Raw genomic sequence first — 16895 nt, forward strand, 5'->3', positions numbered from 1 at the left:
ATAAGAAAGTGTGAAATTAGTAACGCAGATGCTGAAGGCAAGTGGCATAACTAGAATACCTCAAACAAATTCTACTTTGTTCCCATCTCTACTGGTACCCACCCCCCCAAAGTAAAAGGCCAGAATAACCAAAGCCATGTAACAGTAGTGTGCAGAGTTGTCAGCTAACAAACATAAAAAAAACAAGTCACACTATGTTATCTGTGGTCACGTTCTTCAGGGTTAGTCCAGTAACTCAAGATTTTACATTCTTTTGTCTTTATTTGTTTATTTTAATTAAACATGTAAAGGTTAATAAACAGACAATAGTCCAGAGTTAGTAGGTTGGTATTATAACATTTATTAAAATAATGCTATGGGTTAATAGAAACAGCAAAGAACCAAAGAATTAAAATGCAAGCTATGTAAAATCCCAACTAAAACCCAAAGTGTCTAATATATTCATTCATTAGCTAACTAAAAGCCCAAGAAAGACAAGACACCCAATATAATAAAGTACTGCAAAACAATTGGCAATTTTCAGTTATCAAAATTGTGAATTTTGCATTTTGTATCCTTTTCTCAATCAAGAAAAAAATTCTTTTTGAATGTTATATAACATACATATAAAACAAGATAGAAAAATACATTATAAACTTGTAACAGTGGCTGTAGATACATTATCTTACATGTTTCTCATAGGCAATCGGTTGGTTATGGTACATACATGGCATGGAACTAAGATAATAAAGAAAAGACAAAAAACGCTGTCAGCTGCACGGAAACATACAAGCGACACTCCCATCTACCCACACTAAAAAAATTACATAATACTGTCAGAAAAAAAGTCTTAAAAACTACATACTTTAATAAGAAATAAATTCAATAAAGAATGATAATACTGAGAACCAAGGCATTCAGAGATTTCAAAGTCATGCTTTTTTTCAGTTGATCCAAAATTTTGTCAACTTAAGTTTTCAAAAGTTTGTTCAGAGCCAACATTACTCATCAATGTCACACGTTTATTGTTTCATACATTTACTTTCTTCCCTGTAAAAGACCTTTCATAAACATCTAAAACATCCAGGTGTAACAGAGTTGAGATGAGACTGGTTCAAACACTGGAACTGTTCTTACTGCCACCTCAAGAGTTTGAGTGTCGCAAATTTATTCTACCAATCAACCAAAGGAAAACTCAAAATGGCACAGTATATACTGTAAGTTAATGAAAACAACTGTATGTGTAACAGAAAGACACAGCAGAGGCACAGTAAATCAAAGCTAGCTGAGTACAAAACAATGACTGTCTATTGCATAGTAAATAAACTGACAACGATTCCAAGTGAGACAAGATGATGGCGAGGTCACCGTGAAGGTAACGACTGAGCTTCCTGCTGACCTTGACTGTGAAGCCATGAAGTATGGAAGAGGACATGAGTTGATGAGCTGGGAGTCCACCATCACTTGAGATTTGCCACATCTGGTACTGAACAGTTTAATGATTATTCACTCAAGTGTTAGATGCAGGCTTTGCACACAAATTGCTTCAACTACAAAACTGTTTCAACTTCATGAGAAAATGGAAGTTTAAACTGAAATGCAGTCGCATATCTATAGGCAGATCTAGATGCTACTTTCTCACATTCCTTTAACGTTGAAAAAAAAAAAAAAGGGCAAAAAAAAGGTGTGCATATGGGGCGATTACTAAAGCCAGCAAGAGATGGACTACACAAGTTATTCTGGTATGATATAAAGAAGTCTAATTAAATTCAGCTTGTTTAAAAACACTGTTTTCCAGGATGAAAAATCACAAATATTCATTTTTGTGAAAAAAATTTGCTAGGTATACTATTATCTCCAATTAGTTAAAAAGAAATTCCAATATATTATCTCTTCTCCAAATAAAATAAAGCTCTAATTCTGTCTGTAAACTGATGTTCAGATCTCACATAATTTGTATTTCAGAATCCTTTGGGCTAATGATACAAACTGTAATAACCAAAAATATTCAATTATGATTTCTAAAAGAATGATGTTTTAAAACTTCCTACTCATCACACGTAAGAAAAGTCATCAAATTTTTTCACAGTATCAGATTTGGCAAATTCGCGTCAAGGTAACGTGGCACAAATCATATAATTCAAACCATCAACTCATTTGTCTCCCCTCATATCTTCGTTCACATACTGGGCGACTGAGTAACATGCATTAACTTTTATTCTGAGGGAGGAGCTGATCTTACAGGACACTTGACTAAATGACCGTGAAGGAAAATAAGGCACTTTCTTTCTTTAGACTTATTCCAATACTTAAAAAATAAAAAAGAAAGACAAAAAGGCTCTTTTGGTCTTTTGTTTCTTGACAACCACCAGAAAAAATCATTTAATGAAATAAAGGGTTTTCTTTGTTCTTTTTCGTTTTTTTTTATAACACTTGAAAGTATAAAATGCTACATTTCCAAAAATATATATATTTTTTTCTGCACCAGCACCCTTGTATAGTAAAAGTATCTACTTTTTGTTCATTTGTTTCAATGCACTACACTTTATCTACAATTTCATTACATGTATACAGCAAATAGGCAAGCATGGCTTTTACATCCTTAATGATTTTTTTCTATACAGGGAGGTTTAAAAAAAATACTCAAACAGTTTGCCCAGTAATGTGACACATAATGCATGTACCTTGTTCTCATATTTTTTTTAAGGAGGTGTAAAATAAATGTTTGGTAATTTTAACTCAGATATTCATCTTTTTAAAAAATAGTGTTGCAGTTTTGTTGTTTGTATTACTTTTCAAAACTCCTTTTTTCTTCTCTCATGGCACACTTTCTTCTAATACTTCAAATTTTGGCAGGCAATATAAAAAAGGCTGCAACTCTGCCCTTTGAGGGCACTGTAGTGACAAAACAGCATATCAAATTTTGAATACTTTTTGAAATCACTTCACCAATGACATCCCTGACCAAAGGTTCATGCATGATGCATCATCACACAGTACATTCAGAGAGAGCTTTTTAACTTCGCTATGAGAAGAAAAAGATTCCTAGAAGTCTCTCACAGTAACTGCCTCTGTCATCGAGTAGTTAAGGGCCGTCTGTCTCCCCTTCTTACCGTTCGCTTAGGGTGGGGCATTGAAAGATGACCAGTGCTGTGGGATGAATTGGGCCTTATTGCTTTACTACTATTCAGTGCAGTTTCTAGAACCACTTTCACCCAAACGGGGGGGGGGGGGGGGGGGGGGGGGGGGGGGGGGGGGGAAGCTGAGTTGGAGGACAATTTCTTTGTCTTTTGTTTGGTTAGATGGTAAGACGAACGGACAAGTGCCTCAGCTCGCTGCACTGACGACAGGCAAGCAAAGGCGATTACCAGTTAACTGATCAGCAGGCAGGCATGGTCAGGTCATCATTGGGTGAAGAGTTCAGAGGTCAGAAGGTCATAGGTTAGTTGCCGGTGGCGGCTGGGTGGTTAGAAACAAAAAACAAAACAAAAAAAAGAAAAGAAAAGATAGAGAAGAGATTAGTTTCAGCTAGTGACGGCTTAATGACAACATGAAAAACTAATCACAACTAATAAAAAAAAGCATGTTTTAATTCTGACAAACTGATTGACACCATCTACGGATTACAATAAAAATCATGACAATTTCATATCATGATTTGAACAAATGAAGAGGAGCCCACACCCACAAAAAAAAAAAAAAAAAAAACTGGTTAACAGGAAAAATGGAGATAAAGTACAACTGACAACTAATAGTTAGCAGCAGTCAATGAAAGAGATGGGAAACAATGGTGAACAGGTTTGGTATACAGAACCTCAACAGTCAGTGCAGGTGTCAGCATCTGACTGCCATTAAGCATTAGTATTGTCCCAGGTGCAAGCAACAAAGCAACTATTAATGATGGATGTGATTATTAATAACTGATGATTGGCAGAAATGAATCTAAAGATACTAAAATTTTTATGAACAATTTGGTTCAACATAAACTCTGGGCCAAACAAGGTTTCTTTTGTTCAATAAATGTTTATTGCTTTTTCAATTATTCTATTTACAAACAACACGGAGTTTCTTGGCCTCATGACACAAAGCAATACTGTAGTCTAGCAGTGTAGGTAACATCATGGGAACCAGAAAAAGGCCAGGCCTTTTGCAATGGCCAACACTTTCCAGTTGAAAATACTATTTTACACATATAGAACACTTATAAAATGCACTTGCATGTAAACACTGTAAAATCCTGCCATTTAAAATTCTATACCTCAAAGAGCTCTAAGTACATCAAAAATAGAAGTAATTTCTAATTGATACCAATAAGGCATTTTAAAACTACAAACAGCTTTCTTTATTCAATTTCAAAGCTAATACTCTGCAAATACAATAAAATCTGACATTTCATATACATTCCTGCTTTATATTTTTATATTTTAAAAGAAGCCACCTGTAAATACTATTTTCTTTTGCAAAATAACAAAAAAGAACAAAAAATTTTTAAAAATTACAGTAAAACATAAAGTAGTTCTCAAGTGGAAAAGTTATCATTCCCAATGTCCTTGAGTTGTTCCTTCCTTAATCCACCTGTCACATTCTGCTTCACCAAACTTGGTCCACTTAACAGTAGTATGATTTTTAAGACTCATTCAACAGCTTAATTATTTCTACTATATTCTGAGGTTTGACAGAATTTTCTGTACTGTTGCCATTGCGACAAAGGCAGAGGAGATGTGAATGAAAAGATATTCAGTGCAAAGTTACTCTATGCCACCATGTAAATCAAAACCTAGTAGGTATAATGTTCACAGGTCTTAAATAATCTATAATGGACTGATTTTCCTTCATAGGATGAAAATGCTTTCTATAGTCTATCATTTAGGACAGTTTATAAATACTACAAAAATACTGTTATCTTCCATGTGACCAAATCACCCCTGAATTTCTTAAAAAGAACTGGAATTTTATTTAGAATAAAAATGCTATTCCAACATCAATGGAGGAAATAAATATTTAACCTGATGCAGTCACACTACTTTTTCACAGGTACTCCAAACTATGAAATCTTTAAAGCATTTTTATAACTTAAAATTTTGATTAAATTGTTTAAGTTTCTTACACAAATTATGTTAAGTAAGGGCTTTTGTAAAATCATTACTCAGGAAAACTTCTATTATGTTTGTGTGTGGAATACATAGCGAATTAAACTACCATTTGTATGTAGCAGTACACCTAAAATACACCCTCTGCCAAGTTCTGGCTCTACAGTACACACAGGTATTTCAAGTGTGCAAAATCATTTACAGTTCATCACAACTAAAAGGTCAGTTGGTCTTACATAGGTTTCAAATTCAGTTTTAAAATACATATAGAGGTGGGGTTATTTTTAGAAAAGAATTAGGTATCTGTCAACCATGTGGTGCTCTAAATGCTCATACAAATTACATGGTTATATGTCCAAGGGCCGAGCTTCCTTGCATCAAATGAATATTTATCATAATCTTTTCTTCAAAAAATCTTTAAAAATAAAAAAGAAACCTCAAAAATAGAGAAAAACAGTAGTATCATAAAATAATTTAAGTGAAGGACTTCAGGCATTTCCTTTAGACCCAATGAGTGCATACGGTGACAGTAAGTATACAACTACTGGAACTTAAAAAATATATAGCATTTCGGTTTGCTGACATTGCATTTTGAATACAAACAGTGAGAGAACTAAGATAAATATAACTATACATGAGCCATGCATGGAATGTGTCATCATTTTCCAAATACAATAAAAACTTCTCTAAAGTTTCCAACTATCTGAAGGCACTTAGAGTATTAAGTAAGCCAATAATTAGTGTTAAAACAAAATTATAAGAAATCTCCAAAAAGGAGGCATACACAGAAGAAAATTTAACAGTAGAAAAATTACTTTAAAATACTCTGCTAGAACTATTTTAGACATTAGCAGTATGAATTTAGCTTGAAATTATTCATGGGATTACCTACTTCTTTAAATCTAAAGTGACTTCCCCCCTCTCTAAATTCCCCATCCCTAGGAGACTTACTCTGATGCAGGAAGGGAGGTTTACCTGCTTGTGTCGGGGACACTTGCCAAGGAGTCAAGGAATACTATCTTCATGGATAATCACTGAGATTGGGTTCTATTCTGATCACTGAATGACTACTAATAATGTATCCATTAGCTGAAAGTCTTCAAAGGCTCTTTAATTATGCATGATATTGAATAAATGGCATCAATGTAGTTGCATAGGCATTTTATTTCTAATATAGACAACAGCTGCATCTGGTATTTATGATCAGTATTCAAAGTAACCTTGTAAAGCAGAGTCTTTCATCACAAAAATTTATAGAAGACATACAACTACAGTGTAAATTCGTCACGTTTTCCCACTAATATTAAGAGTCGTTGAACAGTTTAATTAGTAGGTAATAAATGTGTCATAACAGAAAATTTTGAAAAAGTTCTTTCCTACCATATTTGGGATTCCTATCTTGTGATAAAAACTTAAAAAAACAACACAATGTCAATAAACCGAAAATTTAACTCCTCAATAAGCATAAATAATTTATAAAAGGGCCCAAGGGCGTGTAAGGACACAAATTACAAATGCCAAAAAGGAGAAAAATGAAGACTTCTTTTTCCAGTCACAGGTTAGTCAAAAGGGATACCCAAATAGCTGGATGGCATATACCACAGAACTTCAGGAGACAGTTCACCTTCCAATAATAGATTCTAGCAGCAAATGACAAAAGTTAAAGGATCCATTTTGGCAAGAGAATGTAAGAATAAGAGGGAATTGTTTTTCTAATTTATATATAAAAAAGATCCAACTATATGAAAGTTCTCTTCACAGTCCTGGCTTTGTTGATTTTAGCTAAGTACATGACATGTATACCCTCATGATTATACAGTGGCTCAAGTATTTTATTGTAAAGAAAAATGGAAACTAATCTTCAGTTTTCTCCAAAAGTACACAGGAGGCATGTGTTCCTTTACTTCTCTCATTAAAGCACCATCCATTCAATTCATTTTGCAATACCAACCCAAAATTTCAGAACAATTAAAAGGTAAAATTGAGCAAAAGTTATTACTGAAAAATAGTTAAAGCAACATAAAAATTTAACACCTCCCCAAATTGACTAATTTATGATTTAGTAGGAATAAATCATAATATATAATAATAGATTTAATAAGTTAAAACGCAGAGGAAAAACAAAACAAAAAACCCAATCCTTAAATCTGTCAATTATTAAAATGAATTTAGAAAAGGAAAACAAATGGTATGCAGGTAAACAGTTACATTTTTCCATCAGGTGTGGTGTTGCAAATTTTATGGACACCCAACGTATTTCTTATAAACAAGAACTGCAGGACTAAACTAACCTCGGTCTGCGGTCACAATCCTTTGGTAAGGATGGACACGCATATCGTGCCTTCGAACTTTAGTGGCCACCGCACCTAGTTAAATTGCAATCACCAAGACAAAGTTAGAAAACAGCATTAACAGCAGGTTCATCAAAATGGATTTCAAATGTTCATTTACTACAAAAGTTTGTTTTAAAAAACATGTTAAGGCACAGTAGTTTTAAAATTAACTGTAATATGTCACGTAGATATGCATCTATTAATGTTGCATTCATTTCAAATGTGTTGGCCTTAACCTACTTATCCAATCACTGGCAGTCCCCGAGTTAAAGAACTTCATGAGCTCTAGCAACCCAAACATTTTTGAGCTTTACTAGTCACATATTCACTGAAGTGCCTTTCTTGCAGCAGGACTCCTTAAATAATGCCAAGTTTAATACTGACAATTATGTGCTAACCTTAAGACCACTTCCAGAGTTTATCACTTAAAAGGTTTTAAAAGCAATTCTTAAAGCCTACAGATTGTGGTTTTAAACTTTGAGTCAATAAGTATGAACTGCAATGAATTAGGTGATTAGTAAAGCAAACAGTATAGTACACTTAGCAGTCAGTATACTACTATACACTCCTTTATAAATTACCATTACTTTGTAATATTACAGAGGAAACCAAATTAATAACATAATTTTACTTTATATCTATGTGCAAAAAGTGCAAGTAAGTCACTGACTGCTAGGCTAAGCTTTTTCCCCCGGAGGCTGCTGAGACTAAGCATTTGTTAAATTCAGATCTGATGAGAGTTCGGTTAAGACCGTTCTTGAATTCTTAGCCTTTCGTTGGGAAAGCCATACCTAAAGATAAAAGGAAGGGAATTAAAAATTAGTCATCAATGAAGATTTGATGCTAACACCAATCTCCTCACCACCACCAACACACATGTCTGCATCTGTTTTGAAGGGCACTGCTTATTTTTAAATAATTTAGTGTGAGATTTAATACATAGCATGCATGTTATCTGTGTGCAAACTTACTGTAACTTGGCAATTTTAAGTAATTTCCTCAGTTCTCCAAGGGGTCAATATCATGTTTTACTGCTTAGGTGACAAAGAAAGAAATAATATTGATCATAAGAGGTTTTTTTTTTAAAATTCAGTACTCATTATTAATCACCTTATGAATGCTAATTAGGTATCCGTGCATTCTGCTCTTGAACTTTGCTTAATAATCAAATTTTTATAATTAAAAAATTCCCAACAAAATAAAAGGCATGGTTTTTGCAATGAGAAACAGATTTTACAGCAGTGCCTCTTGATGTTTCTAAGCAGTAAACTGGGTGATCACCCCTTTTATATTTTAGATAAACTAATCATATGCAAGTGTAATTCCATGTGGCAAAACCAGGGAGATCTTGCACTGAAGGTGCTGGGACAGCAGCTGGTGGCTGAGAGCCTCAGACCTGCAGCAGTCACAAGTCCTAACTCCTCAGGAACAGATGCTGTGGGTGCAGCAGAGAGGAGTTCTGGGGAAAGAGCATGCACAGGGCCATAGGACAGAGTATTAATAGAAGGGTTACAGGTTACATGTTATTTTAAAATGCTTCAGGAAATGTGCAACAGAAACAAGCCTCTAATCAACAGTTCTGTGGTATAATTCTGACCTTCAATTACTTTATACAATGATTTAGACAGAAAACATATACAATAAAATGTATTTGTTCATGAAACAAAAGGCACCTGAATGCATGCACACACACAGATAACATACAGAGCGTTGTGGCTTTAATTGAACAATGAATTTTCAAACTTAAATCTTAATGTCTGGGTTCATTAAAAATTTTCAAATTTTTATAAATCAGTATTAATGCTGGGGAAAAAAACTTTAGAAGATCAAAGTCCTAAAGTCAACAGAATGCATGCAGCACCAAGGTCATGTACAATTGTGTCTGGTAAAACAAAGGGGTTGCTCGGAAACAGTTTGTCCCACATTGACTGGTCGTGCTCTAACAGCTGCTGTATTCTAGTCCTTCATCCAGCAAGTCAATGGGCTGAAATATCAGGCATGACTGGCATTTCAATCCACTCTATAAGAAAAAGGCATCAGTAATGTCTTTCTCAAGCACACACTCTTTGTCCATGTAATACCAAGTGTTTATAGTGTGATGTAATTTTTGCCTCCAGTGTGAGCCTCAACTTAGTAACTTGGAATTTACTCATCTATTCCACACTGTACTACTAAAAACAGAAGAATCAGTCATATTTAATGTTAACTAGGACTTCAAAAGACAAGAACTGAAAACCTTTTAAAACTGTAACCATTAATCTGGTTTCACTAAATATTTAAAAATATAGCAATATAAATGTTATAAAAAATCTCAATATAAAAAAATCTCAAAATAATTTCACACAGAGCTTTAAATTTTAGCTGGCAATTAAATAAATCTGTAAGACAAGAGAAATCTAACTTTGGGAGGTGGAGCTGATAGAGATAATAAGACAATGGGTATAGGACCTAAATAAAATGACAATCTCAGTAATAGCAAATGTGCAAAGTATTTTCTGCTTAAAATGTATAAATTAACCTGATCAAAGAGAATCTGAGTAACTGAGGTGAATCTGCACACAAACAGAAGGTATAGCTATTTAACGGGGGAACCCTTGTGAGGAGCTGAAATAAAATAAAATTTAGTTTTCAGTCTTTTCTAATGGAGACTTCTCTTGCCTCTCTAAAACTGAAAAAAAAAAAATCATTTCAATGTCTGGGCAGCAAAATGTACAATGTGCTAAGACCTAGGGAGAAGCACTTACCTAGTACACCACTGGGCTCAATAGGATACTCAAGGATTGACGTAGCCGGGGCCAGCGTGTAGGGATACTCATAGGGCGTGTAGATCAGCCCTGCCTCGGGCCCTGGAGGGACTATTGCAGCAGTTGGGTGAGGAGTTCCGTTTGGCATGACAGCGGTCTGTATTTGTCTGATCAAAGGCATTATGGTAGGGCCAGCTGGCGTAGGCGTACGCAGGGCAGCTGGTGGGAGAACAGGAGCAGGCCCAGTAATGATCCTTGGAGCAGCCTGGGCTGTTGCTGCAAGAGAAAAGGCAAGGGCTGCTACAGTAAGCAAAGAAATTTAGAAAGAAGTATGGGGACAGGAGTATAACATGGGGAAATGAGAGGGGAGTAGGAAAAAGAGGAAAAAGCAGGAAAGAAGAAAAATAAAAGGAAATCATTAGTACATGCACTGCCCACACAAAAGTGCCAAAGCACACCAATCAAATGCAATCAGCTCTCCCTTTCCCAATGTGATTAAGAATACTCAAAAATTAAAAAGCCACTGTAAAAAAATGAGACCATTAAGAGGTTATATTTAGTTCCTATATCTGGTATATCTGTTTTAAAGATTTCATGAGACTGAAAGTGCATGCAGAAGCACAAGAAAGCACTTGATTAAAAAATGTTACAAAAAAAAAATTGTAGAGTCCACAGAAACACAGCTTTGGTACATTTCTAAAGTGTAGCTTCAGTTTCTAGTTGAAGCAAACATTTTCCATCATACTAAGTCAGGCAGGTAACCACTAGGTGCATATATAAATTCCCTGTATCTTTAGGAATCACTTCATAAAGAAAACAACAAAAATGCCCTATTTTTAGGTTTATGGCTATTAATGAAATTCTTACATTCTCATGAGTAAACTAAAGTCAACCACTTAAAAAGTAGCTACTTCTGAACTCACCAGGTTGCCTACATTTTGCAAAGTTGGCTAGAACTTTGTTTCTTTAAAAAGTACTAATTTAAATATATTATTACCTTTATACAAATGACATGTGCAAACCTTAGGGTTGTCTCAAAATACAAATTTCGTATCAGTTCATTTTAAAATAGAAAGTTACCCTCATACCTTCAAAAAACATTCACAGACCCATAAAAAGGAAAAATCAAGACTAAAATAGTTATCATCCACTACTGATCTCTGTGAACTCACATCTGAGCTCCATAGCAAAAAAAAAACTAGAGGGGAAACATGCAAGCCAGAGGAAAGGAAAGAACTCAACAGAGGGGTCATTTCATTCAGTTATGCTTTAAATTAGCTTTCAAAAAAAAAAAACTTTCAAAATTTTGTCTTTTGCAAAATGTAATAAAATAAGCTTGAAAACTTAAACCAATAGTGAACAGAAAGGGACATTTCTTGAAATCCTTGAATTTAAAGGTCAAAATTTCATCAGAAAAATAAGAATTTACAAATCCAACACTTAAGATATGCTGGTACACAATAAAGTCAAGAGGGTTGTGATTCATGAAAGCATCAAAAATAGGACTGCCAGTCCCATACTGACATCATTACTTCAACTCTTCAGTCTAACTGTCATGTGGTAGGCTGCCAGAAGGACAAAGGTCTGCAGACAAAACAGCTGAGACAGCTGTAACCCTGGGCCTCAGTCTCGTTCTTACGTGATTTTATGTTGGCATCTCTGTAGGTGCCATTCAGAATTGCGAGCTCCATCAGCTGCATCTTCTTCAGGCTGTCTTCTCCTTCTGCCTACACATGGGAAACACAAGAGCAGTAAGCATTTGAGACTGCCACATGCATCTACATCTACAGACCCTGTGACTGCATCCACCTGCTCCAATCAGGAACATTAAGCTCAGAAACCAAAATGTTCTAATACTCCGAACCCTATTTTCTCAGCGACAGCACATTGCTTCATTTCTACTTGAATTGTCTTAAAAAAAGTAAACTATACTTAAAAAGTTCTAAAAAGCTTTGATTTTAAATTGAAATTAATGAAAATGTCATGAATATTCCAAAACTGAGGTTGTTCATTAAAAGGAATACATGTACACACATACATATTTTAAAAATCCAAAATCTGATTATGGTATTCAGCTAAAAGAATCTTATTCTTAATTCTACAAAAGGAAAATTTAATGAAATTATAATAACCATGAAAATTTGTTATGCCACCAATTCTGTCCTCTCTCAGTTGAATTAGCAAGTGCTACTGATTCTATGGCACTCTCTCTAGGGTCACCATATGATTTACTGGTCTAAACAAGGAACCATTTAAAAGAGAAAATAGGCCCTTGTAATAACTATGCTACAAAGACAGACATAAACCAGACTCATCTCTGATCATGAAAATGTCCAGCCACCCATTTCCATGGATTCATTCCACTCTTCCATTGACGATCATCATCCATGTTGTAGTCATTATTGACAATACTACCCACACAACTGAAAACACCTGTTAAAGACGCCCTTCACTCAATCTCTACCCAACCTACATGCCCAAGGGTTAAGATTAAATTGCCCAGAACAAAACTTTCAGTGTTTCTCAACATTCTCATGCCTCAGACCCTTTCATGATTTCTTACCATCTAAAAATGTGAAAGATGTAAGGTATCTAGAGCTGGCTGAGTAGCTCAAGTGGTAGAGTGCCTGCCTAGCAAGCATGAGGCCTTGAGTTCAAACCCCAGTACCCAGTACTGTGTTCCATCCCCCAAAATAACCCAACCCCCCAAAAAACCTAAGATATCTATGATCTGGCCCAAAACTATCACTTCAAATTGAACCAGTACTTTTACTATTTTACATACATAACCTAACATTATATGGGAATATAACACCAGGTCACAACCCCTTTCTTGTCTTTGCATTTTTCCTATTTCCTCTATTGCAAATCCTCTCTGCACTTCATTCTATCCTTTCTTCTTCCCAAATCCTACCTATCCCCATACACTTTAACCAAACTACTACAGTCTTCAGGGGCCATTCCTAGATTATGTGATTTTCCTATAGTTTGTTCTAGGGTTTGAATTCAAGGCCTCACACTTGCTAGGCAAGTGCTCTACCACTTGAGCCATGCATCCCAGCAAAGTAGAGACTATTTCTTATTTCTTACTGCCTAGCACCCAGATACCCTTCCCCACGTTATTTGTGGGACTTACTTTTTAAATGATGGGTATGGGAAATATAACCTTATTTCAAATCCCAATGTTTAACTCCTACAGAATAAACTTTAACTTGCCACAGTAAAAGGAAACAATGGATGAAGGTCTACGGAAAAGTCTGACCCTGAGAAGATGGTGTTAGGGTTAGAACGAAATGTCTGTCCAATTTAATGCATTAACTAGTCCTCAGGCTTTAATATTTAGATAAAAAGTGACTCAATGACTTCTCTGATATAATTTTGTCTCTGATTCAAGAAAAGAGCAGAACTAGGAAAAATGCAGTTCCCCATTTATATTGCAACTGTAATAACACAAAGATCTTTGGCATAAGAACAAGGGATGGTGGACTATAATGTCAGAAATGTTGAGTGGGCATTTAATAAGTTACAAAGAATTAAAGAAAAAGATAAATGTTATTTTCATGATGTTTTCACTTAATATGCCACTGCCAACTTTTAAAAAGTACATTTTGCTTTGCAGTAGTGTATAGGAAGAAGATATTTGTGTACTTATGGGATTATTATTCCTTGACCTCTATCAACCGGCACAAAGGAAATTGAAAAAAATAATTTTTGAAAGACACAGAAATAACTGGTTAAAAATGAAGTTGTGTAAACTTATTGAAAGGGAAGAATTCAAAATCTATAAGCAAGCCTCTCAAGTTTGTCACGAAAAATTAAAATTTACTGAGAGTTGGTTCAGATTTAAGCCTATATATAATATTAGAAGAATGCCAGATGTATCACATATTATTTTGTAAACGTATTTGTACAAAAAGAGGAGGATCAAGGTGCCCCCAGCCAGGTGAGGAGGAAGCAGTGCAGGCTTGAAGTATCACAGCAAATGGGAGGGCAGGTGTGCATCTGCCAGAACCAGAAATAAAGATGAGACTTCTGCAGAGAGCACATGCTCTAGAGTCTACTAGCCACACTTCAGACTTTTCTCAAAGGTAGTAATTGGTCAAATATGGCATCCTGGAGTTCTATATCTGATCTCTCTATATATAGACATTCTATAAGGTATTTTACAGAACCTCCATCAGGGACCAGCATATCTATGTCAGACACAACAGGCTTTTAAATTTGTAACAAAGGGAAACAGTCTTAATTCAGCAATTAGCATAAAGTCATAAAAGCCACATTTTACATGCTTAATTTAAGTGATTAGCTGCTATCTCATAGCTTTTCATTTCTTAAGTGTTTACCCAATATTTTAAATCAGTAAAGAAACTCAGGTGTAATTTAAAGGCAGGGAAGCTCCCAGGTTTAAATGGATTTGATGAATGCACATCAAGACAGAACATTTCCACCAACCAAATCCCCCTGTACCTCAAGCACCAACCATTCATCCCATGTCTCTTTTCCCAGTTCAGTTCGCCTATTCTAGAACTTCAGAGAACCAAATCAAATATAATTTTTGTGCCCAGTTTCTTTTTCTCAGCACAGTAATTTATGACACTCATCCACTTTGTGTGTAGCAGCAGTTCATTTGTTTTAATGGCTTAGGAGTATTCTGCCTACTGATTCTTCTGCTACAGACACCGGGTTCTGTCCAGTTTGGGAATACTCTGAATAAAGCCAGTATGAAAATTCTCGTACAAGGCTTTTTTGTGAATGTTAAGTTTTCATTTATCCTGTAAACACCTAGAAGGGGAGCTGCCGAGTCTCAGGGCAGATTAGCTGTATGGGAATATTATGTAAAAGCTTCAAACATTATTAAAATAGCACCACCTTCATTTTTGAAACTTGAGTTTCAAAAATATAACAAACACTTGTTAATGGATAAAATCTGTGATGTCACAGAAGTGCCTTGAGATTTCAGTTTTTGATTTGCAGAAATAAATATACCATGTATGATACAACATCATGAGTGGGGCCAGGGAAACACATTTACAATCCAGTTTGTAACAGACAGAATAATACAAAAGTGAGACAAAGCCATACTTGTAAGCATACTTTTCTTAACTTTCTGGGGTTTGCAATTATGAATGGCAGATTTATGGATGTATATAAAATCTTCACCATTCAAGTATGTATGCTTTATAACAAAGCTAAGTTACTAGTACTATATTATCCTTAAGCTTATCCAAAGTTACAGAATGTCAAAATGCAAAACTAGCTCCCAGAGTCACATGATTCAAAGTCCTCGGGTTACCTTTGCTGAGACTGTAAATGCCTTATGTGGAGCATCCTGTGAATTCATCAGAGACCTCACATTAGAAATGATGAAAACTGCGTTTATTTTGTATTTTAAAATCTATAAAGTATACCCAAAAAAACTACAATGTAATTACCATAGAGAGCTGGAATAATGGGTATTTCTAAATCATTAAAATTGTTTCAATGAAAAAAATTAACTCATTGCTTGTGAGAAGTCCAAACTACCGCCTAGCACCGGAGAGACTTCATGAAATTTACACAGTAGCCTTATTTGCAGTGCTTTACCTGAGTCAAAATCATCTGTCCATGGCCCTTTAGAGTACTTTTCTGACTCCAAGTTAAACTCTTCTCTAGAAGTTTCTCATATGTACATCTTTCAAAAGTCCTAATGATACTCCTCTTTCAGAGAGTAGCCTTCTCTAATGACACCATATAAAATGAGAACACTTTTGACCATACTGTTTATTTGACAATCAATTATACAAAGATATGTGCTGTCTCTTCTTTTTTTTTTTTTTCATTTTTACTTTTCCATAACCTTGAAATAGGTAAATAATGGTTTTCCAAACACCAAAAACATGTAACTAATTTACTTGGGGGAATAAAAGATGGGAAAAAAATGGAGAAAAAGAACAGGAACCAAATTTTCTAAAGAATTTTAATACTGATCAACCCTTTCATCTGTCTTGCCAGCATTGGCAGACAAGACTATCAAAGAACTTAACCAATGTCTACTTAAATAAAGGGTTTTAAAGGGTGTGTGTCATAACAGAGTTTGTCTTAAAGGATCATCCTGCTAATTAGTGCATGGATGGGTAGAGGCCCCAATATGATTAATAAAACTGGTCACAAGTTTTGACATAGTCCAGGAATCACACATGATGAACTGTCCTTGGGGGAAATAAGAACAAAAATGGGAAAGTAAGTTAACCTGACAGAGCTTGATGACCAGCTGGATGTAGGGGGTTAGGGAAGAAGAGAAACTGAAGAATGATGTTCAGGTTTTTGGTTTTTTTTTTTGGTGGCACTGGGTCTTGAACTCAGGTCCTTATGCTTGCTAGGCAGGCACTCTACTGCTTGAGCCACTCTGCCAGCGGTGTTCAGGTTTTTAGATTAAGAAATAAACAGATGATGGTTCCAGTTAATGAGATGACAAAAGCTGAAGGATGTGGAATCAAAAGCTCTACTGTGAAAGGTTAAGTTTGGAAAGCTTATTTTAAACACCAAAGTGGAGAAGTCAGGCGAATATGAATCTTAGGTTGACTTACTCCAACTAATTTTATAAAGCTAAGAGAAGAATTGTTTTCCCATTTCAGATTTTTTTACTCTGAAATGATGTAGCAATTACTAAGGTTCAAATTAATCTCCCATATGCAGATTTCAAATGCTTGGTCTAGCATTTGACCAATACTTGCTGCACAAGTATTTCTTTTTGCCAGCTTGTCTTCAGT

At 35.1% G+C, this 16895-nt stretch overlaps 1 protein-coding gene across 6 annotated transcripts in view; it reads right to left on the reverse strand.

Annotated features, from left to right (window-relative positions):
• Positions 1-316: 316 nt before the first annotated feature.
• The window catches only part of Qki (QKI, KH domain containing RNA binding), a 136118-nt gene continuing 119539 nt past the window's right edge, over positions 317-16895 (reverse strand). Inside the window, exons 5-8 of one of the 6 annotated variants that reach the window (XR_002213193.2) lie at positions 11786-11873; positions 10147-10446; positions 7361-8193; positions 317-3438 (exon numbers count right to left, since the gene is read on the reverse strand). Coding sequence is in view for 5 of the 6 variants with exons in the window: in XM_020177717.2 (XP_020033306.1) it covers positions 3422-3438; positions 7361-7435; positions 10147-10446; positions 11786-11873 (480 nt within the window). In the remaining variant the exon portion in view is untranslated. Of the gene's footprint in view, positions 3439-3982; positions 8194-8404; positions 9423-10146; positions 10447-11785; positions 11874-16895 lie in introns of those variants that run through there. The other 5 variants (XM_020177714.2, XM_020177717.2, XM_074070736.1 and 2 more) reach the window with 5 other exon arrangements.

Source organism: Castor canadensis, chromosome 1 (genome assembly GCF_047511655.1).
Source record: "Castor canadensis chromosome 1, mCasCan1.hap1v2, whole genome shotgun sequence".
Taxonomy (NCBI): Eukaryota; Metazoa; Chordata; class Mammalia; order Rodentia; family Castoridae; genus Castor; species Castor canadensis.